The sequence below is a fragment of the Macaca thibetana genome, chromosome 5 (assembly GCF_024542745.1).
Source record: "Macaca thibetana thibetana isolate TM-01 chromosome 5, ASM2454274v1, whole genome shotgun sequence".
In the NCBI taxonomy this organism is placed as follows: domain Eukaryota; kingdom Metazoa; phylum Chordata; class Mammalia; order Primates; family Cercopithecidae; genus Macaca; species Macaca thibetana.
In genome coordinates, this window is record NC_065582.1 from 98503218 (window position 1) to 98527063 (window position 23846).

General features: G+C 39.2%; 1 protein-coding gene across 8 annotated transcripts in view; it reads right to left on the reverse strand.

The window, feature by feature from the left end:
* CCSER1 (coiled-coil serine rich protein 1) overlaps positions 1-23846 on the reverse strand; it is a 1438304-nt gene that overhangs the window by 1121831 nt on the left and 292627 nt on the right. For all 8 annotated transcript variants that reach the window (XM_050790436.1, XM_050790437.1, XM_050790435.1 and 5 more), the window contains exon 5: positions 6089-6209. In XM_050790436.1, coding sequence (XP_050646393.1) covers positions 6089-6209 — 121 coding nt within the window. The remainder of the gene's footprint in view (positions 1-6088; positions 6210-23846) is intronic.

Sequence of the window (23846 nt, forward strand, 5' to 3'; positions counted from 1 at the left end):
TGGTACTCGGTCAGAGGAGATTTAACTGGCTTTAGGGGCTAGTAAATGGGCCCACAAGTGATCTTTTCAAAGGTCTCCTTCTGGGCCAGTATTCTGTAGTTCCCTAGTCATGGTTGCAAGAGAGTCCTTTATCCTTCTTTATGGGGTATCCTCATCCTTCAGATAATTCACAAAAATACTACAGCCTCTCTGACTAACTCTAGAGTCCTAGATGGTGCTGCTTTCACAGCTGGCCATTTTTCACCCTCTAGGTTTTCTGGGCAGTCTAAATTGCTCAGGCATGAATCCACATGTGTCCCTTGTGCTTCCAACTGCAGAGAACACATCTGAAGCACTGAATGATTCTTCTGAAAATCCACTGTAGATTTGAGGTTAGAAAGTTTCTCCTTCCAACCTTAACTTCCTCCAAAAGCTGTGTAAGAGACCCATATTTAGGCAACAGCTTTCACCATGGAAATCTTATCTCCTCACTGTTTTCCTCAGATAGTTGTTTCCACCCTTGAATTGACTGAAATCATGAAACACTATCCATTTCTTTTGAATGCCTGCATGAGGAAGAAGGCTGTTTCCTAATCATAGTATTATCCTGATATTTATGCTATCCATACCTCAGTATCAAATTTTTTAAATGGAAGAATTTGAAGGCACCAAGTGATGGAGGGTAAATGAAGGAAAATTGTTAGTAAAGAATCATAAGAATTTACATAAGAACCTAGGTGGAACTTACTTATATTGTGGATAGTTTCAGTAAGAATCAATGACAATGATTCAGAAAGGAATTTTATGCAAAGTGCATTTATGTGTGTGCATGTTACACTTATAGTTCAATTGATATAATACTCAACATAAATTAAAAGAATATCATGACTCTCCATTCATTAAACTATTATTAAATCAAGATAACATGTTAGGATTTTCACAATATTATATATTTATCATAATTACAATTAGTAATGAAGATAATTTCTCATTTTCATTCTTACTGCAAATACTTAGCAATGTATTGTAAGTTATTAGTTTAATAACTGTATTTAACTTGCCACTGCTCATAAATATATATTGACACAGTTCTCTTTTCACATTTCCCCATCCCCAATGCCAGCACCCTAGTCCAAGCTACTATCAGCAATCACCTAAATGATCTCACTGTAGCCACTCAATCTGTCCTCCATTTAGTAATGTACTGATAACTATTTAACTAGCTCTCCTGGAGAGGAGGAAAGTCCTCATTTGTAGAATTCCCAATGCTATGATGTAACTACACCCACCATGGCTGATTTCAAACTTTCAGTGTGAAGTCACTGAATCTAGAGCTGGGGAGATCTGCTATCAAATTGGCTCTCCTAAGCCAGCTCCATTTCACCACTACCCCAACCATACCTAATTCATTCTCTATAACAAACAAACAAAGTTTTCTTTTTTTTTTTTTTTTTTTTTTTTTTTTTTTTTTTTTTTTGAGAGGGAGTCTGGCTCTGTCGCCCAGGCTGGAGTGCAGTGGCCAGATCTCAGCTCACTGCAAGCTCCACCTCCCGGGTTTACGCCATTCTCCTGCCTCAGCCTCCCGAGTAGCTGGGACTACAGGCGCCCGCCACCTCGCCCGGCTAGTTTTTTTTTTTTTTTTCTATTTTTTAGTAGAAATGGGGTTTCACCGTGTTAGCCAGGATGGTCTTGATCTCCTGACCTCGTGATCCGCCCGTCTCGGCCTCCCAAAGTGCTGGGATTACAGGCTTGAGCCACCGTGCCCGGCCCAAACAAAGTTTTCAAAAGGCAAATCTGACCATGTTGCTTGGCCCTGCTAACATAATTTGGCTTCCTTTTCCTCCCACAAGCCTTCCTTCAATTTCTCCACACTCCCACCCATCACAGAATACTTTAAGAAGCTATTTTGTTTTTTCAGTTAGTTAACTAATATTCTGTAGACGTTAGCTCAAGAGTCACTTCCTCAGGGACATTTTACCTGACCTCCTTGGCTATGTTACAACCTCTTACCAGCCCTTATAATGAGATTATAATGAGATACACCTCTACATTATAGCCACAGCTACACTTTTGCTTTTTTCTTTTCTTTTCTTTTCTTTTCTTTTCTTTTCTTTTCTTTTTTTTGGAGACAGAGTCTTGCTGTGTCACCAGGCTGGAATGCAATGACGTAATCTCGGCTCACTGCAACCTTCACCTCCCAGGTTCAAGTGATTCTCTTTCCTCAGCCTCTCGAGTAGCTGGGACTATAGGCATGCACCTCCACGCCCAGCTAATTTTTGTATTTTTAGTAGAGAAGAGATTTCACCTGCTTTTCAACACAAAATCTCTATCACTATGCACAGTGCCAAGAACAAAGCAGACACTCAAGAATTACCTATTTTTGATAAATTAACAAATACATATCTGCCTAAAAGCATAAATAAATATGTTCCCCTGAAGATTGTCAAGGAAAATTGGAGATCAGCTTGTAATATTATTCTTTGCTGTCTCTTCAATATAACTACAGAGTTTGTGTAACAACTTTAGGAGACTAAAGCGGTGACCTTAGAGAGAGTACTTAACTGTTCCAAATCTAACATGTACTATTCATTCAGATAAATAAACAAAAAGAGCTGACAAAACTTTAAACCTGTGTTAAGTACCCTCTAAGAATAAAATAGGTTAGTGTTAGCAATTATTTAAAAATAAGACTTTTGTACTAAATGATAACATCTGTGACTTTTCAGAAGGAGCTTCTTGAACCTACTTCATGACAAGAAATTGAAGCATTACAAAGAGGTCTTGAAACTTGGAGTAAATGACAATACGTTTAAGTAATGCTTCATTTACGCAAGAGTCAACAATGAATCAAATCTATTCCTAAGGTTAGATTTATTTATATAAAATAATATAAAAACGTGGACATGGACAAAGAATAGATTAATTTTTATTTTACCTCTGCATTTCTAACTTTACAATGGGCATAAAAATCCCTTCATTTCAGACGTTGAGGTATGGTATGTACAGAATATTTGCATTTCAACAAGCATATTTCTCACAAAGTATTAATACAAAATATAATCCAAAGCCAATCATGGTTATTCTTTCATTCTCTTCAGAGTTTGAGCTCTATGTACATTTCATGAAATGCTCATTTACATAGAACCGACTTGAGAAAAGTAGAGTTTTGAGGAACATGCTGAGTGTAGCTGGATATTTGGGCATACTTTTAATAGTAGGATTTTTATGAATTTATAATTCCCCTCTGTGTGTCCATGTGTGCCCATTATTGAGCTCCCAATTATAAGTATGGATATGTGATATTTGATTTTCTAAGTTATTTCACTTAGGATAATGACCTCTAGCTCCATCCATGTTGCTGAAAAGACATGATTTCAGTCTTTTTTTATGGTGTATATATATATCACATTTTCTTTATCCAACCATCTGTTGAGGGGCACTTAGGTTGATTCTATGACTTGACTATTGTGAACAGTCACTCTCAAAGCTTTGACCCCAGCATTCTATGCTTATGATTAAATATTTGAAAATTGTACATTCTTTTTGGATTACATAGAATATTCTATTTTTTAGCAAGTTTTTCTTTTCCATATGAGGTACATATCAAACTAAACTCAGAAGTGAAGTAAAATCCCCATCTTTGTTTCCTGAATTAAGATGAATTTTAGATATTGCAACAAGTGGAACGCTCTGGTCCTCTCCTACTGTAAGGCGCAATATAGCTTTCCTTCTTAAAGATTTAGATAGTTTCTCCCTATCACTTGCTATGCTGAAAAGTTTATACTTCATTCCTAGTAGGAGTTCCTAATTCTTATTTCTCCTTATCAAATGTCTAAAAACTAATAAATACATGAGAATATTTAATAACAAATTGTCAAAACTAAAATATTTATCATCAGAATATAACTAAACATTGGTTAGATAATACAAATATCTCAGTCATAAAATGTTTTTTACTTTCTAAAGTGATGTAATTATGTATTACATATTCTTTCTTATGTACAGTCTTATATATTCTGAGATGACTATTTCAGTTATTCTTAGCAACAAATTTACTGGGTTCTGAATTAGATGACACTATGAATCCTATATTTTAAAGAGTCAATGATTTATGAATTTATATGTGAAGACCGTAAAATTCAAGGGGAAAATTTACTTAAAGAAGTAATTCCATCCTAAATTAAAAAGAAATATTTATTATCCAAAGACAATATCTCAACTTCCAGCATTAGTTTTATATTGGTGGGTGATTATTTTATGACTACTATTTTTTTTTTCTTTTTTTTTTTTTTTTTTTGAGATGGAGTTTCGCTCTTGTCACCCAGACCAGAGTGCAATGACACAATCTCAGCTCACTGCAACCTCTGCCTCCCAGGTTCAACTGATTCTCCTGCCTCAGCCTCCCAAGTAGTTGGGATTCCAGGTGCCTGCCACCATGCCTGGCTAGTTTTTTTGTATTTTTCATAGAGACAGGGTTTCACCATGTTGGTCAGGCTGGTCTCGAACTCCTGACCTCAAGTGATCTGCCCGCTTTGGCCTCCCAAAGTGCTGGGATTAAAGGTGTGAGTCAACGTGCCCAGCCCTATCTAGTATTTTTTTTCTTATGGGAAATCCAAAATACACAAAACTGATATCATAAACGGCTTTAGTAACTCCATTTATAAACAGTTGATGTGGCTATTTGACAATTATGTTTGTTGCAAAAAAATTACACAATTTATATGTTCTTGCCTCTCTATTATGTTTTAGGCATTGCATTATGAGGTAAAGTATCTCCCACATTAAAAAGAAACAAACAAACTAAGGTTAAGAAGGTTTATTTATTATTTATTTTAGAGACAGAGTCTTGCTTTGTCACCCAAGCTGGAGTAAGGCAGTGACATGGTCATAGCTCTTGGCAGCCTAAAAGTCCTGGGCTCAAATGATCCTTCCCCCTCAGCCTCGTGAGTATCTGTGACTATAGGTGCAAGCCACAGTGCCCAGGGGTTAAGAAAATTGGGGGAGTTGGGGGAAGAATCTGCCCAAGGCCTGGATTCCTAACCACTGAGTTATACAGCCTCTCAATAGCACAGCCAGAACAAATAACATAAAATAAAATTAAGTAGGTAAAAAATCATTTAAAATAAGAAATAAAGATACATACATTATATTTTAGTATTTAAATGTTTATGATTTAAATATAATAAAGAATTCTGACTTTTAAAATTAATGGTGATAATATTACCTATATTGAACATCCATTATTTTGACACCTCATCTATCTCTGCCTTCTTTTATCAATATTACCAATATGTCAATTGTGGAATCACTTTTCCCCTCCACATTTCATTCTGTGTCCCAGGGCTTGTCATGCAACAACAAATTATCTAGTCAATCACCACTAAATGCTTTTGGATATAGTGATTGTTTCAGAATTGCCATGTCAAACAAGCCAAGCTAGTCAAAGCCAATCCAATGACACTCAAATCTGGGTTATTTTTGCTTTGATTAAAAGGAATGAGAAATTACCTCCTTCCACTGGATTTGTAGAGAAAATGAAAATCAATCCCGGTTCCTGCTGAAGGCAGCAATATCACCACTAGAGGATCCTCCCAGAAAATGAAAACCCCAGACAGAAGAGTAAAGCAAAAAGATGTAGATAGAGAGAATGACCCTTGATGATATCATTTGAGAACCAAAACTGTACTTGAAGAAATTGCTACCTTTGTACTTTATAAATTACATGAGCCGATAACCACCAGCACTCTTGATTCTTTTTTCTGAAACCAGTTAACATTTGGCTTCTGTCATTGACAAGAGTTTTGAGTTAATCACTATCTTGGCATTTATACTGTGTTGTCATATGTTCACATCTATCTTTCAATTCTCGAAATAATAGTGTGAGGTATGTAGGATATAAACAATTTCCATTTGATAGCGCCATCATTAAGATCACAATTGAAGACAGAAGTTATTCATTGAGACAAAATAGAAGAGATTATTTTTTAATGCACAAAATTTATTTCTTCTTTCTTTATACTAATATTAACACATTTATTATAAATCACATTTTCTTATCAGTTATCTAATTGATTTTACAAGGCCTTGAAAAATTAAATGAACAACTCACTGTTTGGAAGGCTCAGGAAATTTTGGTTCTTCTCTTTTCTTCATTTCTATTGTTGGTTCCATAGGAGTAAGAACTACTGCAGCACATGAGACGACAGAGTGATACGAGTCCTCCCGGCAAACTGTTTGTTCAAAAAAACCGAGAAATTGTAAATGTCAAAATTATTTATGAACTAGTCTCACTTCTCCTTTTTTCCCTTTCTATATTTAGTCTAATAAAAGATCTAATTCTACTAAAACATTAATTATTAAATTATCCTTAAATATTTTCTGCTCTAAGTCTTTTCACTCACTAGCTATATGACCTTGGGCAATTTTTCTTTTTTAAAGCCCAGGATGGAAAAGGTATTGCCAACAGTTTATAGTCCTTTTCTAAAACAGCTTTTCATCCAAGAATGAAAAGTGCACAAGTTATACATATACAGTTAAATGAATCTTTGCAACATGACCACACCTGCTAAGTCAGCATCAGGATCAATAAACAGTGCATCACCAGCACCCTAAATCCTCCTGTGGTACCCCTTCTCAAACACTACTGTAGCCTCTGAACTTCACTATCATCATTTATAGAACCATAAAGAAGTTTTGCCTATTTCTGACCTTTATACAAACGGGATCATATTCTTTTGGGAGCATTTTTTGTTTTATTGTTTGTTTAGTTTTGTTTTGTTTTGTTTTTTGAGATGGAGTCTCGCTCTGTCGCCCAGGGTGGAGAGCAGTGGCACGATCTTGGCTCACTGCAACCTCCGCCTCCCAAGTTCAAGGGATTCTCCTGCGTCAGTCTCCCGAGTAGCTGGGATTACAGGCACCCGCCATCATGCTGGCTAATTTTTATATTTTTAGTAGAGACGGGGTTTCACCAGGTTGGTCAGGCTGCTCTTGAACTCCTGACCTCATGATCCGCCCGCCTCAGCCTCCCAGAGTGCTGGGATTATAGGCATGAGCCACCGCACCAGGCCCTTTTTTTTTTTTTTGAGAAGGAGTCTCGCTCTGTCACGCAGGCTGGAGTGCAGTGGCATGATCTCAGCTCAATGCAACCTCTGCCTCCCAGGTTCAAGTGATTCTTCTGCCTCAGCCTCGTGAGTAGCTAGGACTATAGGCACGTCCTATGAGGCCCAGCTAATTAGGGACATGGATGCAGCTGGAAACCATCATTCTCAGCAAACTATCACAAGAACAGAAAACCAAACACCGCATGTTCTCACTCATAGGTGGGAACTGAACAATGAGATCACTTGGACTCAGGAAGGGGAACATCACACACCGGGGCCTATCATGGGGAGGGGGGAGGGGGGAGGGATTGCATTGGGAGTTATACCTGATGTAAATGACGAGTTGATGGGTGCAGCACACCAACATGGCACAAGTATACATATGTAACAAACCTGCACGTTATGCACGTGTACCCTACAACTTAAAGTATAATAATAATAAATAAATTTAAAAAAAAAAAATTGTATTTTTTAGTAGAGACAGAGTTTCACCATGTTGGCCAGGATGGTCTCAATCTCCTGACCTCATGATCCGCCCACCTCCACCTCCCAAAGTGCTGGGATTACAGGCATGTGCCACCACACCCGGCCCAAGCATATTCTTTTATGTGTTTTTTATTTCATTCAATGTGTGCTTATAAGATTCATCTATGTCTAGTAGCAGTTGGTTCATTCTCATAGCTGTGTGGCTTTCCACTGGTGAATATACCACAATTTCTTTATACATTTCATTAATAATGAACACAAGCTATTTTCAGTTTGGGGCTATTTCAATTGTCTATGAACATTCTTGTACTTTTTTAAACAGTGCACAAACACATTTATATTGAAAAAAAATCAAGAAGCTGTAATCGTTTCTAGGATATAGTCATGTTTTATGTTCTGCTTTAGTAGCTACTGCCAAATACAACTCAGAACTGTCTGTACTAATTTGCATTGCCAACAATAGAGAAAGAGTTTCAGCTGTTCCACATCCACACCAACACTTGGTTTTGTCATTTTTTTCTTATTAAAGTTTTAATATTGTATTAATTTTCTATTGCAGCATAAAAAATTAACACAAACTTAGCAGCTTAAAATAACATCCATTAATCATTTCACAGTTCTGGAGATCGGAAATCCAGCTGGGTTCAACTGGGTTCCCTGATTAGGGTCTTACAAGGCCAAAATCAAGGTATCAATGAGTCTGCGCTCTTATCTAATGTCTCTGTGTGAAGAATCCACTTCCAGACTTACTCAGGTTAACACAATTTACTTCCTTCTAGTAGCAGGATTCGAGTCTCCTTTTACCTTGCTAGCTGTTGTATCTAGGAACCACTCTGAGCTTCTAGGGCTACTCACAGGTTCATGGCCTATGGCCCATCCATCTCAGCAGTGGGGAACATCCTTCACATTGAAGCCCTCTCGCGCTTTAAATATCTCTGATTTCTTCTTCTGCTACCAACTAGGGAAAAAAAAAATTCTTTCTGCTTTTAAAGGGCTCATGTGATTAGGTTACGTCTACCCAGATTATCTCCTTTTTGATTAACTCAAAGTCAACTTATTAGTAGCCCTAATTACATCTGCAAAATCCCTTTTGCCAACTAACAATCACAGCAGTGATGCCCTATCATCTTCCCAGTGAAGAAAAGTTAAGGGCTGGAGTCATGTGTCATCTTAGAATTCTGCCTACCAAAGCCGTTCTTTTAAGTGTATAGTGGTATGGCATTGTAACTTCAATTTATGTATTTCTGATAATGAATGAAATTGAATATATATAGTGTATATTCAGTCCTCTTTTTACATGGTTCTAACATGCAAAAATTTCAGTTACATGGTTTAGTTAAATAACACCAGTCACCTCCCAAAAACAGGGTTCAAATTGCAGTTCACATGGTATACCAACTGTAATTGTATAAAGTACAAACTTCTTTAGTAGCACTTCAGTACACAAATCACTATGTAAATAAAAGAGGTACATCATGATCAGTGACACACACATCACTTCTTTCAAATTCTGTCAATTATTGATAACTAGGCATTACTTACTCAGTTCAAGTACATAAATCATAATGTGTAGTTGCATTGCTTCCTTGTCCCCTTGTGATAAATTTATGTGACATTTTATAACAAATAGACAATGTAAGGAAAAAATTTGCCAATGAAAATGAAAGTAGAGAAAATAAAAACTGATAGCGAAACCCCGTCTCTACTTAAAATACAAAAAATTAGCCGGACATGGTGGCATGCATGTGTAGTCCCAATTATTTGGGAGGCTGTGGCAGGAGAATTGCTTGAACCCAAGAGGCTGAGGTTGCAGTGAGCCAAGATCAGGCCACTGCACTGCAGTCTGGGCGACAGAGTGAGACTCCGCCTCCTAAGAAAAAAAAACCAAAAAACAAAAAACTAACAACAACAACAAAAAAATACGGAAAGTGCTGGCTGGGCACAGTGGTTCACACCTGTAATCCCATCACTTTGGGAGGCAGAGGTGGGCAGATCATGAGGTCACGAGATTAAGACCATTCTGGTCAACATGGTGAAAGCCTGTCTTAGCTGGACGTGGTGGCACGTGCCTATAATCCCAGCTACTCAGGAGGCTGAGGCAGGAGAATTACTTGATCCAGGGAGTCGGAGGTTGCAGTGAGCCAAGATCGCGCCACTGCACTCTAGCCTGGCCACAGGGCGAGACTCCATCTCAAAAACAAAATGGATAGCGCTGGAAGTGATATTTGAATCAAACAAAAAAACGGAGTGCGACAAACAGGAACAGTCAAGTTTTAATTACTCCATTATTTAATTTTACTTATAAAGTTAATGTTAATAATGTATAAAAAATTTTATTCACTTATACATTTTATAAAGGTAAATTATGGAACAGCAGACAATTATAACATAATGTAATGTAAAAAACATGGGACAGCGTCAAGCCATTCCATATTCAAATAGATTTGCAGCATCCATGGGTTGAAAAATCAATGATACATTTTTCACGATTATTTCCAACCATGGATATAAATAACAGTTTGAGGCAACAATATAAAAAGCTATATCCTAAATTTGCTCTTCTGTGAAAAGAATTTTTGTTGTTAATGTATTGCATGAAGTGCAGAATATTCCATCTTAAGCTTCTGTCACTAGAGAGTATCAGAGCAAGGCTAACTGTAAAATAAAAGTGCCCATTTATTTCTAGACAGATGAGGCCTTTTGGCCAAGATCAGGGTCACTTAACAACTACTGGAACTGTACCTAGTGGAGGTCAGTTGTCAGTAACCATCAGTTAATAAGAAAAGGATGATTCAGGCCTGAGAAACCAATGTTTAATTACAGGTTTTAAAAGAAGAAAAAATACGTGATAGTCACAAAAATTGCTCATCCTAAAACTTGGTTCTAAGCACTAGTCTTATTTATTTCTAGATAGTCATTAAATATATAAACACCAAAATGAACAAGGCTTCCAGGGACCACTCAGTCAGAGATCTGCAAACCTCAGAGCAGTGTAGAAATCATTTTTAGCTTTGAAATGAAGTAGTCTGACCTTGTCATGTAACCTTTTATTACACCACAAAAACTATGCTATTATAGGAAATGACTTTCTATTATTGCTGTATTCCCTAAAATGTTTCTTTCAGATTCATAATAAACTGAGATACAAAATCTAAACACTAAAATTTTAAACTACTCCTTTTCTCCAGTTTGGCTACATCAAAATAATTTTATTTAATTACTGAATTTCAATCATTGTTTTACTTTTTAGTTTATAAAATCATTGCTAAAGCATAAAAAAGCAATATATTTTATATGTTAATAAATTTCACAAAACTACCAAAGATTCACCAGAAGAGGCATTTTTGTCTTTCATGCAAAATTAAAACATTTAAATAACTGAAAGTGCCTAGAGCAGTTATAAATAATGTGTCTTTGATATTCTTGTATTATATTTTATTTATACATATTTATTACATTTGAGATCACCACTCCAGTTCACCAAAATAGTTTACTATCAATCAGCAAATTGCAGCCTTAAAAAAGAGAATTTGCTTTTGACTTGGTAGAGTGTTCACGTTTCCATTTTCTGTTCCAAATATCCAGGATCCATGTATCTACCATGGAACAACCCACTGAGAAAGCTTAACCTAGCAAAAGAATTATTTAACAAACATTTAAATGACATGATAGACACAATTCTGCACTAACTGTTTATTGACTCTTACTGTATTGTTTTTACCCTTCAGAAAAGTTCTATGGCGTAAGTATTATTATTACTGCCATTGCACTTTTCAAGGTCACACAGTTTGAGTATAGAAAACCCCGAATTTGATCTGTCACTAGTCCTCATGCTATTGAACATACTTCATGCTGATTCTCATTTAAATATATCAAGTGCTCTGAAGTACTAGTGTAAATGTAATAGTTTATCTTTTTCAATTGTTTATATTCAATAATATTCCTACATCTGAATTCTTTATTGTAAGAAAAACTGTGCAACCACCAAGCAGTTTGTTTGTACAACCATATTATTTAAGACTGTATCTTGAACAGCCATATTATTTAAGGCTAGAATCACCTTGAGATTTTTTTAAGATGTGAAAGAATTGCATAGAAATTATCAATATCTTAAAGTAAAACCTTCTGAAAAATTAATTCATATCAGAACATACCACAATTTTGACTCATCATAAAAATACTTTGGGTTCTAAGTTCTGTCCTTCAAAATGACTTACAACAATGTTTTTTCTATTGTTCCACTGCAGAATGAGTGTTTTGCATTTGTTCTCCCATTAGTAAACTATGAATAATAATCTTGCACTTGGGTTGTGGTGATGATTAAATGAATTAATGCATGTAAAGTGCTTAGTATAATGTCAGGAAAATGATATTCTTTTAAAATGTTAGCAAATATTATTTATAACTGTTTTACTTTACGAGATGGTATCTTATTATCTGCCCAAGCTGGAGTCTAGTGGCTATTCACAGGTGCAGTCATGATGCACTACCCCTCAAAGTCCCGGGCTCAAGCAATCCTCCTGCCTCAGCCTCCTGAGTAGCTGGGACTACAGGTATACGCCACCATACCTGGCTGATTTTTTGTTTTTGTTTGTTTGTTTGTTTGTTTGTTTTATATGTCAACTTGGCTAGGCTACAAGCCCCAATTATTCAAACACTAACCCAAGTGTTGCTGTGAAAGTATCTTCTCTACATGTAAAGTCCATAGTCTGTTAGCTTTAAGTGATATTATCTTAGGTAATCTGAATGAGTCTGAGTTAATCAGTTTAAAAAAGCTTAAAGCAGAGTTGAGGCTTCCTGAAGATAGAAATACCACCCTTGTCAAAAGTTCCCTCCTGCTCTACCTGATAGTTAGCTCTACATATTTTGGACTTACCTAACCAGTCCCCAAAATCACATACGTTGATTACTTGTTATAAAAACAAATACACAAAATAAACTTCTTTATATCTTTTACTGACCTGTTTCTCTGGTTGATAAATACATAAGTTAACAATGACATTTTGGTATTAAATATCAGTTTTAGTGAACCAGTAAGTATTTCCTTTTAGTGCCCATACAAAGTTTTTTCATGAAATAGTATTAATCCAGAATTGGAAGAATTGAAAAAAAGAAGCAGTTAAGATAAAAGTAATTGATCATGACTGTAAATAGCACACACTGAGCCAAAGCAGGCATATATATTCATTTCTTAGTAGCATTAATTGAACTATTTCATATCCAGACACTGTAGTAGGTGTTGAACTTGTGAAGATAAAACACAAAATATTTGCCTTGCAGTAACTTAAAGTGTACTAGGAGATGATACCATTTAGAAAATGTAATCATAGAAGCCAGCCAAGTAAAGAAACTGGCAGGATGAAAACAGTAGAACTGCTGCAGTCTTACTCACTCCTGTTACTTAGTAGAGTGCCAGGCACTAAAAAGGCACTCAATAATATTTGGTAAATGAATGAGAGACTGAAGAAAAATGAAGTGAGGCATGGGGGAAATGAAAAGATGCTAGCCAAGCACAGGAAAAAGTGTGCTAAAAGGCAATGAGATATGGGAAAATGTTGTATATATTGAGAAATGGAAATAATTCAATGTGGTTGGGGCCTAGATAAGACACAAGAAGGTGAGGAAGACTGAGCTGGAGACATAGGTCACTGGCAATACCTTAAACACCTTCTAAGCAACTTAAAAACATTAGTATTTGATCCTAAAGTTAATGGGAATTGATATCAACCATTAAACAAGAACAACATGATCAGCTTTATATATTTTAAAAAATAGCCAGGGCAACACCTAAGTGCAGGAATAAGATTGAGTGAAACCACTGACAGCACTACTGAAATAAACAAAATGAGAAATGGTGAGGGCTTCTTATTATTTGAAGTAGCAGTGTAGTGGACAAGAGGGGAAAAAGTAGAGTGCAGAGTATTCAGAAATGTTAACACTTCTGTTTCAAGTATACAGTCACAGTCTATATCTACTTATTTGCTTTATTAAGATGAAGTACAATTCTCAGTACATTACAAAATCAGAAAACACAGTGACAGTACAGATGGGTGTGAGAGAACAGCCATCAAAAGAAGAAAGCAAAGACTTTCAAATTATTAGAAGACAATTTAGTTTACAATTTAAATTAAAAAATATTCTGTACAACCATATTATTTAAGGCTTATATCATCTTGAGATATTTGTTAAGATGTGAAGGAATCGCATAGAAATTGTCAATATCCTAAAGTAAAAACTTCTTAAAAAATAACACAGAAAAACAGATGAAAATAAGTATACCCTGGAAACTCAGACAAAACTACAAAGTGTAAATGAAAATATTAAATTTGGTCAGGCTTACCTCACATCATCCAAATTCCGGTAATTTTGTTGCTGTGTGCCTATAGTAACCTTTCATTTTATGACAGATGGTTGGAATATATCAGGTCTATTATAATTGAAATTGCATATTTTCGACCCATTTAATCTCAATTTTTTTCTTGCCTTAGCTTTTGAGTAGTTCTTTTCAAATATTTCGTTGAGAAATTTTTTTCTAGAATAAAATTGAAACCTCACAAGTGATAGAGAAAACTAGCAAAAGTTATAAATTCCATTTGTAAGGTTATCGATCTTATTAAAACTCAAAACACTTTAGTATATTTGGGGCTGGCAAAAAAGTGTCCTTCATTTCAAACATAAGCTGACATCGCCAACGATGTTCTTGAATGTTGAACACGAAACAAGCATTTATAAAGTCCCTACTAAGTGTAAAGTTAAAAATATTATGAATAAAGTGTCATTTATTTTAATAAACAGAAAATTAAGTTAAAATGTTGTCATTACGGTGGGCACTAATCCAGTATGACTGGTGCCCTTTTAAGAAGAAGAGATTATGACACAGTCAGACACAGTGGAAAAAACATCTGAAGACACAGAAAAAAGCCATCTAGAAACCAAAAAGAGAGGCCTCAGGAGAAATCAACTGTGCGGACACACTGAATTTGAACTTCTAGACTCCAGAACTGTGAGATAACAAATGTTTGTTGTTTACGTCACCAAGACAATAATACCTTTTGTTATGCCAGTCCTAGCAAACTAATTTAAAGAGCATTTTAGGGGGAGGACTGGAGAATTACTTTTACTAATACTAATAATTAAATAAAAAGATCTCAGAGTTCTAGTCGAAACTCCCGCCTAATGGCTGAATCTACATTGCTACTACTCCTATCCTCTCTCATTCCAAATATCTCTGACAGATGTCCAGTTCATACTTCAATAATTCTAACACTGGAAAATATGTTAACTTGTCATTATGGTTCCCTCCTTCCCAATGTGACCTAAGCTTTTAGGGTATTTAAAACTAGATTGTGTAGAGTTGTATGAATTTTCGTGTGTTTATATCTATATATATGTACACACACATACATACACTATCCATATCTATATATGTACACACACGCACACACGTATGCATATATTACATATATAATATATACTTTAAACACATACATATGTTTAAAACATGCATACAATAGACAGCATCAGAAAGAACAGAATCATAAACAATTATTATTGCTGATAAACTAGATATTAAAAACTTTATCAGCATTTTCTCCATTGTATAGCCACCATTTAGAGCAGAAGACGTTACCTAGGTTAAGCGTTTTTCAAGCTTCCATAAAAAGTGATGTGTAAGAACTGTAGCATCACTGGAAGTCTGTGAAGTCCTTCATCACTGACACAAATTCCACACATAATATTAGAATGGCATCAACATCTGTAGTCTGCTCCTTCTAAGTAGTTCACATGAGAAGGTTTATGACTTATTCATTAAAGATTTCATTTTAATATTGGCAGGACCATTAAAACTTATTGTGGCAAGGCCGGGCATGGTGGCTCACACCTGCAATCCCAGCAATATGGGGAGCCAAGGTGGGTGTATCACCTGAGGTCAGGAGTTCGAGACCAGCCTGGCCAAAAGGGTGAAACCCTGCCTCTATTCAAAAAAAAAAAAAAAAAATTAGCCAGGCATGGCATATAGACATGGCACATGAGCAAGATTCCATCGCAAAAAAAAAAAAAAAAAAAAAAAAAAAAAAAAAAAAAAAAAAAAAAAAAAAAAAATTCTTATTGTGACAAGACTATTTTCTCAAGATGGCAGCACCAATATACATTCTGATGGCAGCAGTGGTCCATGTGGTGTGGTAGCTGTGAAGATGCTGGTTGCAGTGTGGGAGGTGTAGCTGGGGCTGTGCACACCATGGAGTAGGTGAGAGGAGGAACTCTTGGGAGCCCAGGAATTCCCCTGACCTCAGCAGGCTCCCACTGTCTGAAATTTCCTTGAATCTGGTGCCTGCTCCAATTTTGGAGCAAAGTTGTGACAAAGCCTGGGCACTACCATGACCCTGCTGGGTATACACATGCTCAGTGTGGCACCAACATGCCAGAACCCTGCTGCCTCGAGCCCCTCTGGACTTTGGGTGCTGATAAACATGGAAGGGAGGCAAAGGGGAGGCCTACAGGAAGGTTGGCACAGGTCTGCAGGCTGTGGATGGCAGGTTGATGACAGCAGAAAGCAGACAGGCTCCTGGGTGGAAAGAGGTGGGTCCCTGGTGAAGCCTCACCTTTATGCTGGGGATGGCCTGAAGCTTGGGTGCCAGGCTGCCAATTGCGTGAAGCAGAGTGGAAATTATGGTGCTTTTTCCAGGTCCAGCCATGGCCACCCATGGACCAATCAGCACACACTTCCTCCTCCTTGAAGCCCATAAAACCCTGGACTCAGCCAGACTTGTAGAGACATTGGGAAAACCTGCCTGTGGGCTGGAGCTACCCACTGTGGGACTTCTCTCAGCTGAGAGCTGAACAGATCTCTGGATGACCTACTTGTAGAAAGAAGCTACCCACTTCAGGTCTCTTGAGAGCTGTAGTGTAGCCCAATAAAACACCTCTTTGCCTTGCTTACCCTCCAGTTGTCCGTGTACCTCATTCTTCCTGGAAACAAGACAAGTACTTGGGACCTGCTGAATGGCACAAACAGGGCTGAAACATGCCCCCCAGTCACCATGTTGCAAGCATGAGAAGAGAGAAGAAAGAAGAGAGAAAAGAGAAGGAGAGAAGAGCTGTGGCCCTTTGGGGAGTTCAGCTCTAGGAATTCCCTGAGCCAGGGCTCTTACACCCTATTTGGGGCTCTGCAGTTCCTGGAATCTCCAAGCTGCTGGGTGATGAAGTGTTCCTTGGTGCCTGCAGTGGAAGTCACCTGTGGTACACCTGGTCAAGCCATAGCCTCACAGGGAACCAGCGCCTATGTCAACACCTGGAGCTGCCCACCAGCCCCAGTAAGTGTGCCTTGTTGTACACAGTGGCCGGACCCTGCCGTCGCTTGCTTACACACTCCTCACCATTTCATGCCTGGCTCACCATTGTCAGGCTTCGGATCTGAACCAGTAGTACAAGCCGAGTGAAGACTGCCAGGCCAAGTGAGCAAATCAAGTCCAGTGATCCTGAGCAAAACTCAGGCAAAGACACCACCAGCCACAGAGATTTATAGCTAGAAAAGCAACACTCTGAGGATCCTATGACATTTTGTGGGGCTCATCCAGGATCTGCGGAAGGGTGAGTAAAAGCAACCTTGCTGCTTTCTGTCCTTTCTTTGGGAATCCCTAAACTCCACAATAACCAAACTGAAAGAAAAATGCCATGCCTTTGTCAGCCAGTTAAAAGTGACTAGTATAGCTTCTGGCCTTAAGACATGAGGACAGGCTTTCTGGGGAGGACACTGCCAATCCCCCATCACCCTGGGGTGCTGGGAATGTTGGCTTTGTTCCAATCCAGTTTCCCTTCACGGAGGTCTAGCCATCATGTGGGATCAGAAGGAGGTCCTGGGGCAACTGAGGGTATCTGGTTAGGCTACATCTCAGTGTTATCCAAAGGCCTCTGAACTAACTGCAGTCCCCGACTGCCTATTAGGGTGTCAGCACTAGGACCTCTCGTCTTTCCTATCATTCTTCCCTTCTTTCATGGCTGTCATGGCTCCTATCTCTTTTTTATATACAATGATAAGGGTGTTGCTTCAAAGTACAGAGATAATAATACTGGGTAGAATAAGCACTTGGCTTGGTCATCAGAAGTGTAAATCAGAACAATGTGATGTCTATCTATTCTTAGAAGCAACAAGGATGTAACAATTGAGAGTTTTCTTTCCCCTGTTGAAGGAACCCATTTGCACAGGGCAAAAGATTTTTCTCCAGGCACCTTCCCCTCCCCTGAACTTAAATCATCCTTTTGGGAGGCATCTTGTTAGGCCAGGTCCCCAATTCCCAAGACTCCCTTTCTTTCCCTTGTTTGCAGAGGACCTGGTCCCACAGCTTCACCTGCTTATAAGAAAGAAGCAAGAGATGGGCTGCCCCATCAGTTACTGGCTGCAATTTGGTGAGGGCCACTAATTTAATGGGTCTGTACACTATCCTGAGGCAATTTTTTGTCCCAAGTTTAGTTTTGAGGCCCTAGAAAGGAAAACTAGATGTGAGAGATCCAAAGGCACATGACAGTGAAGTTTACAGGGCACAGCACAGGTGAGCTTGACTAATTCCTGCCTATTAGGCCCTCCTGCATCGTAGATGGAGGTCATGCTCCCACCCATGGCATAGATAAGGTCTAGGGAACTCAAAGGTTATCAAAAGCAGGAGGATTAGGCACCATATAGGTGAATGTGAATATTCCTCTTGGGTATGCCTCCCCACTTCATGGGTGAAGCCACACTTGCACACATGGTCAACACCTGCAAAGATCACTGGGACTCAGGGATATAAGGTCAGAATAAAGAAAAGGATGCCCTTTTTTCTTCCCCTCATCTACCCTGGGTATTCACTGTAAAGAGAAAGGAACAAACGGATGCTTTTCACCCCTCTTTCCTGAGGGGTAACCAACCATCTTCAACCTGCACTCCTCTTGACTGCATCCTGAATCACTGAGATCCCTTTGACCCTCAGACTCTGGAGAGAAGAAAAATGACCTTTTCCTCCTCTGTTCTCTCTTCCAGAAGGGTAAACAACCATCTTTAACCTATATACCTCTAGAATGTATCCTGAATCTCTGGGACTCCTTGACCCTCAGACTCTGGAGAAAATCTGCCTTATATTCCTTTGCACAAAGGTGTGGCTGAATTATGTTCTGCAGGAAGAAGCATGGCCTCAGAAATGAAGCATTAATTTTAATACCATTCTGCAGCTGGAACTTTTCTGTAAACATGAGGGCAAATGGTTCAAGGTCCCACATGTGCAGGCTTTCTTTGCCTTGCACGGAAGTCCGGACCTTTGCCAACATAGTAGGATTGATTCTGCCCTCTTGGTGGCCATTTCAGAAAAGGCTGCAAGGGGCAATCCCAGGGAAATAGAGAAGCAAACCCCAGAGGTACCTCCATTGGAGGAATCATCTCCTTCCATTTCCCTTATCCAGGTTCTCTCTAAGCTTGCCCCATCCTAGAAATCTTAGTTTTAGGCACTTTTGCCCCTACAAAAGGTTGGCAAATATAGTCTCATTAAGGTTCAAATTTGCTTTTCTCTATAGAACTTAAGGCAGATTAAGGAGATCTTGGCAAGTTTTCAAATGACCCTGATATTTGCATATAGAGGCTTTCCAAAATTTAACCAAAGTATTTTAACTCTTCTGGAAGAACATTATGTTACTTTTGAATCAGATCCTGACTACTGTCGAAAAGCAGGCCACCCTGCAAGCAGCAGATAATTTGGGGGATGAGCTTTGTATGTCATATAGTGCCAGGGAAAGGAAGAAGCCTTATCCAATTAGAAGAATAGTGGTACCATTGGAGGATCATAAATGGGATACCAATGATGAAATGGGAGAATGGAAGAGGAATCACTCTCAGGTGTGCATACTGGAAGGCTTATGAAGGACTAGAACTAAGCCTCTTAGTTACTCCAAGCTATACATGACAGAAAAGGGATTCAATGAGAACCCCACTGCCTTCCTGGAAATGCTAAAAGAGGTCTTGGTAAAGCACACCTCTCTCTCGTGATTCAGTTGAGGGATAACTGATCCTGAAGGATAAGTTTATTACTTAGGCAGCCCCAGACATCAGGGTGAAGCTGCAAAAGTAGGCTGTAGGACCAGACAGTACTTTAGAGAACCTACTGAAATTGGCCACCATGGTCTTTTAGAATAGGGATCAGGAGAAAATCCAAAAAAAAAAAAAAAAAAAAAAAAAGAAACACAAGAAAAGGCAGAGGCTCTAATTGACTCCTTGCAGGCTCACAAACCCCAGAGTGCCTAGATGTACCTGTTAACTGCTACAAATGTGGCAAGCCAAGGCACTTCAGGAAAGACTGCCCAGGCAACATGAGAAAGCTACCTCAACCCTGTCCAACAGGTAATGGAGACCACTGAAGGGAAGACTACCCCCAGAGACAAAAGTCACCAGGTCCAGAGCTAGTCTCTCAAATTGTCCAGCAGGACTCACACATCCCAGGGCTCTTCTCCCTGGTTCTGGTGGTCCAGACCACCATTACATTCCAGGAGCCCAGGGTGAGTCTGGAAGGTGAAGGGAGGAAAGGGAACCTCCTCCTGGACACTGAAGCAGGCCTTTAAGTTCTCCGCTCCAATCCAGGCACTCCCTACTCTCTTAGCATGACCATAAGGGGTGTCTCAGGAAAGCCTTTAACCCAATATTTTTCCCAACCCCTTAGTTGTAGTTGGGAGGACCGCTTGTTTACTCATGCTTTCTAATCATACCAGAAAGCCCAACTCCTCTCTTGGTCAGGGGCATTTTGGCTTGTATGGGAACCACTATCCTTATGGCTTCAGGACGGACTCTTTTTCTCCCCCTCATAGAGACCAGTATTAACACAGAAGTCTGGGCAACTCCAGGGAAAATTGGCTGAGCCACAACTGCCACACCGGTCTGGATCCACTTTAAGCATCTTACCTCCTTCCCTAACCAGAGACAATATCCTCTGAAACCAGAAGTTAGGAAATGACTAGAAACCATCATTGATAACTTGAAGATGCAGGGCCTTCTCAAACCCTGTAACAACCCTTGCAATACACTGATATTGGGGATACAAAAACCCGACAGGGACTGGAGACTGGTTCAGGGCCTCTGCCTCATTAATGAGGCTGTGGTCCCAATTCATCTGGTGTTTCCCAATTCCTATAACCTGCTAACTCAAATACCTGAGGGAACTAAACGGTTCACAGTCCTGGATCTAAAAGATTCCTTTTTCCTGCATACTGTTACACCTCAACTCCCAGTACTTGTTTGCATTCAAGAATTCCTCCAGCTAGGCCACCCAGTTAACCTGGACAGTGTTACCTCAGGAATTCTGAGACAGCCCCCACCTGTTTGAGAAGGTGTGTCAAAAGATCTCTCTGAGTTCCTTTATCCTCAGGTTAAAGTTTTACAATATGTATACATTCTCCTTTGTGCCCCAACTCTGAGGAAATCTCTCAAGGAGGCAGTAAAGCTCTTCTTAATTTTCTAGATAACAGGATATGAGGTCTCAAAATCTAAGGCTCAGCTCTGTCAGACTTCAATGAAGTACCTAGGTCTAGTCTTGTCAGAGGGGACCCAGGCACTAGGTGAAGAAAGGATCAAGCCCATGTCCTTCTTTCCCCTCTTCAAAACCCTCAAGCAACTGAGGGGATTCTTGGGCACTACAGGATTCTGCAGGTATGGATACTTGGTACAGTGAAATAGCTTGTCCCTTATATCACCTAATAAAGGAGACTCAGGCAGCTAAGATCCACTCCCTAACTGGGGAACCACAGGCTAAAAGGGACTTTGACCAATTAAAACAAATCTTGCTTGAGGTACCAGCCCTTAGCCTTCCCAATGAGGAGATGTTCAATCTTTATGTCTCAGAAAGGAAGAGAATGGCCATGCAAGTTCTAACTCAGGCCCGAGGTCCAGCCTAGCAGCCCATAGGGTACCTAAGGAAGGAGCTTTATTTGATAGCTAAAGAATGGCCAGCCTGTCATTGTCGGTATTTCCAGTGGTAGCTTTACTAGTACCAGAGGTATTAAGTTAACCATAGGGAATAACTTAACTGTTTATATGTCATATAATGTAGCAGGACTGCTGTCTTCCAAGGGGAGTCTCTGGCTAGCAGACAACCACCTACTCAAATATCAAGCTCTGCTATTAGAAGGATCTGTAGTATAGTTAAGAACCTGTCTCTCCCTAAACTCAGCCACCTTCCTCCCAGAGGAAGCTGGGGAGCTTGAAGAGGACTATGAACAGATAGTAGTGCAAACCTATACAGCTGGAGAGGACCTCAAATATAGACAGAAGTTCCTTTGTAGAGCAAGGGGTCCATAAGGCGGGGTATGCAATAGTTACCCTGAATGACATTATCAAGAGTACGCCTCTCTCCTCAGGCACAAATACTCAACTAGATGAGCTAATTGCCCTCATGACGGCACTTGAATTAAGCAAGAGGAAAGCAGTTAACATTTATACTGATTCTAAGTATGCTTTCCTAGTCCTCCATGCCTATGCCACTAACTGGAAAGAGAGGAACTTCCTCACAGCCAATGGATCTCCCATTAAATGCCATCAGGAAATTAACAGACTATTATCTGTGGTATTCCTTCTATGGAAAGTGGTAGTAATACATTGTAAAGGCCACCAAAAGGGGATGGATAAAATAGCCAAAAGCAATAAGCTGGCAGAGCAAGCAGCCAAATCGGCAGCAAGAGGGCCCCATATATCTGATCCCCTTGAGGCCCTCTGATATGGGAGTGCTCCATAAAAGAAATGAAACCTCAGTATTCCTCTGCAGAGATAGAATGGGCTGTGTCACGGGGATACACACTTCAGTCCTCAGGATGGCTGCAATTAGAGGATAGTAAGCTTCATCTACTAGCTTCCAGCCAACAGAAAGTTCTTAAAAAATCCTCCACCAAGTCTTTTAGGCCAAGGATAAAACCTGTAAGGATAAAACCTGCCAAGTGCTCAAAGGTTGTTCTCACGTAAAATTCTGCTAAAAATGATCAAACAGGTTGTTAATGCTTGTGAGACTTGCCTCAAAAATAATCCAGTCAGTCAACGGCTTCTCCCCCTGGAACCCAAAAGATGACAGTCTACCTCGGGGAAGACTGGCAGATGGATTTCACCCATATGCCAAAGACAAGGGGCATCCAGTACCTCCTAGTATGGGTAGATACCTTCAGTAACTGGGTAGAAGCATTTCCATGATGAACAGAAAAAGGCTCTGAGGTGATAAAAACACTAATTAATGAAATAATTCCTTACATTGGACTTCCTAAGTACCTTCAGAGCAATAACGGCCTCTTGTTCAAGGCAGCTGTTACCGAGGGGGTATCAAAGGCAACAAGCATACAATACTGTCTTCATTGTGCTTGGAGACCACAATCCTCAGGAAAGGCAGAAAAGACAAATGAGATTATTAAAAGGCACTTCAGAAAACTGTCTCAAGATACTCATATTCCCTGGATTACTCTTTTCTCCATAGCGCTACTATGTGTAGAAATACCCTTTCAGAGCTAGATTTAAGTCCCTTCAAAATGGTGTATGGACAGCCTTTTCTCACCAATCATTGCTTGCGAGACCAAAAAAGCTCCGATTTAATTAAACATATAACTTCTTTGGCCCATTTCCAAAGGAAATGCAACAACTATCAGAGGCCCAGTCTCATGAATAGGACCACTTCTATTCAACCCAGGGGACTTAGTACTGGTAAAGGCACCTGCTTCCCTTTCTCTCTCTCTAGTCCCAGAATGGGGGTGAGGGCTTACTCTGTACTTCTTTCTACTCCTACGGCAGTAAAGGTCACTGAAATAGATTCTTGGATTCATTATACTTTAGTAAAAGACCAGGGAACCGATAGAATTTCCTCTGTTGACCTAAGACAGCACCCGAAGTACACGAGTGAAGAAATCAGGGATCTCAAGCTAACAATCAGAAAAGATAAGTACTAACAACCAACCCTCCATGGATACCCTATGCTTACTGTTCTTGCTTTTGTTCTGTTCCTCACCATAAGGCATCTTTGTCAAGACCCCTTTATTCCTGAACTCCCTACTGCCATAAACAGTTATTTCTCTTTTAAAGCTTAGCTGCCCCCCTACAAGATTTATTTCATAAAGGTGAAACAGCTCTAGCCACAACATTATTTTCAGAATGATTAGTCTATTTTACTTCTTATTTGTGTTATCTCCAGCACTAGATACTTTCCTTCACATTCTCAACCTCCTTGTAAAGTTATTTCTTCTCACCTTGAGGCTGTCACACTCCAAGTGGTCATACAACTAGATCCTTGGACAATG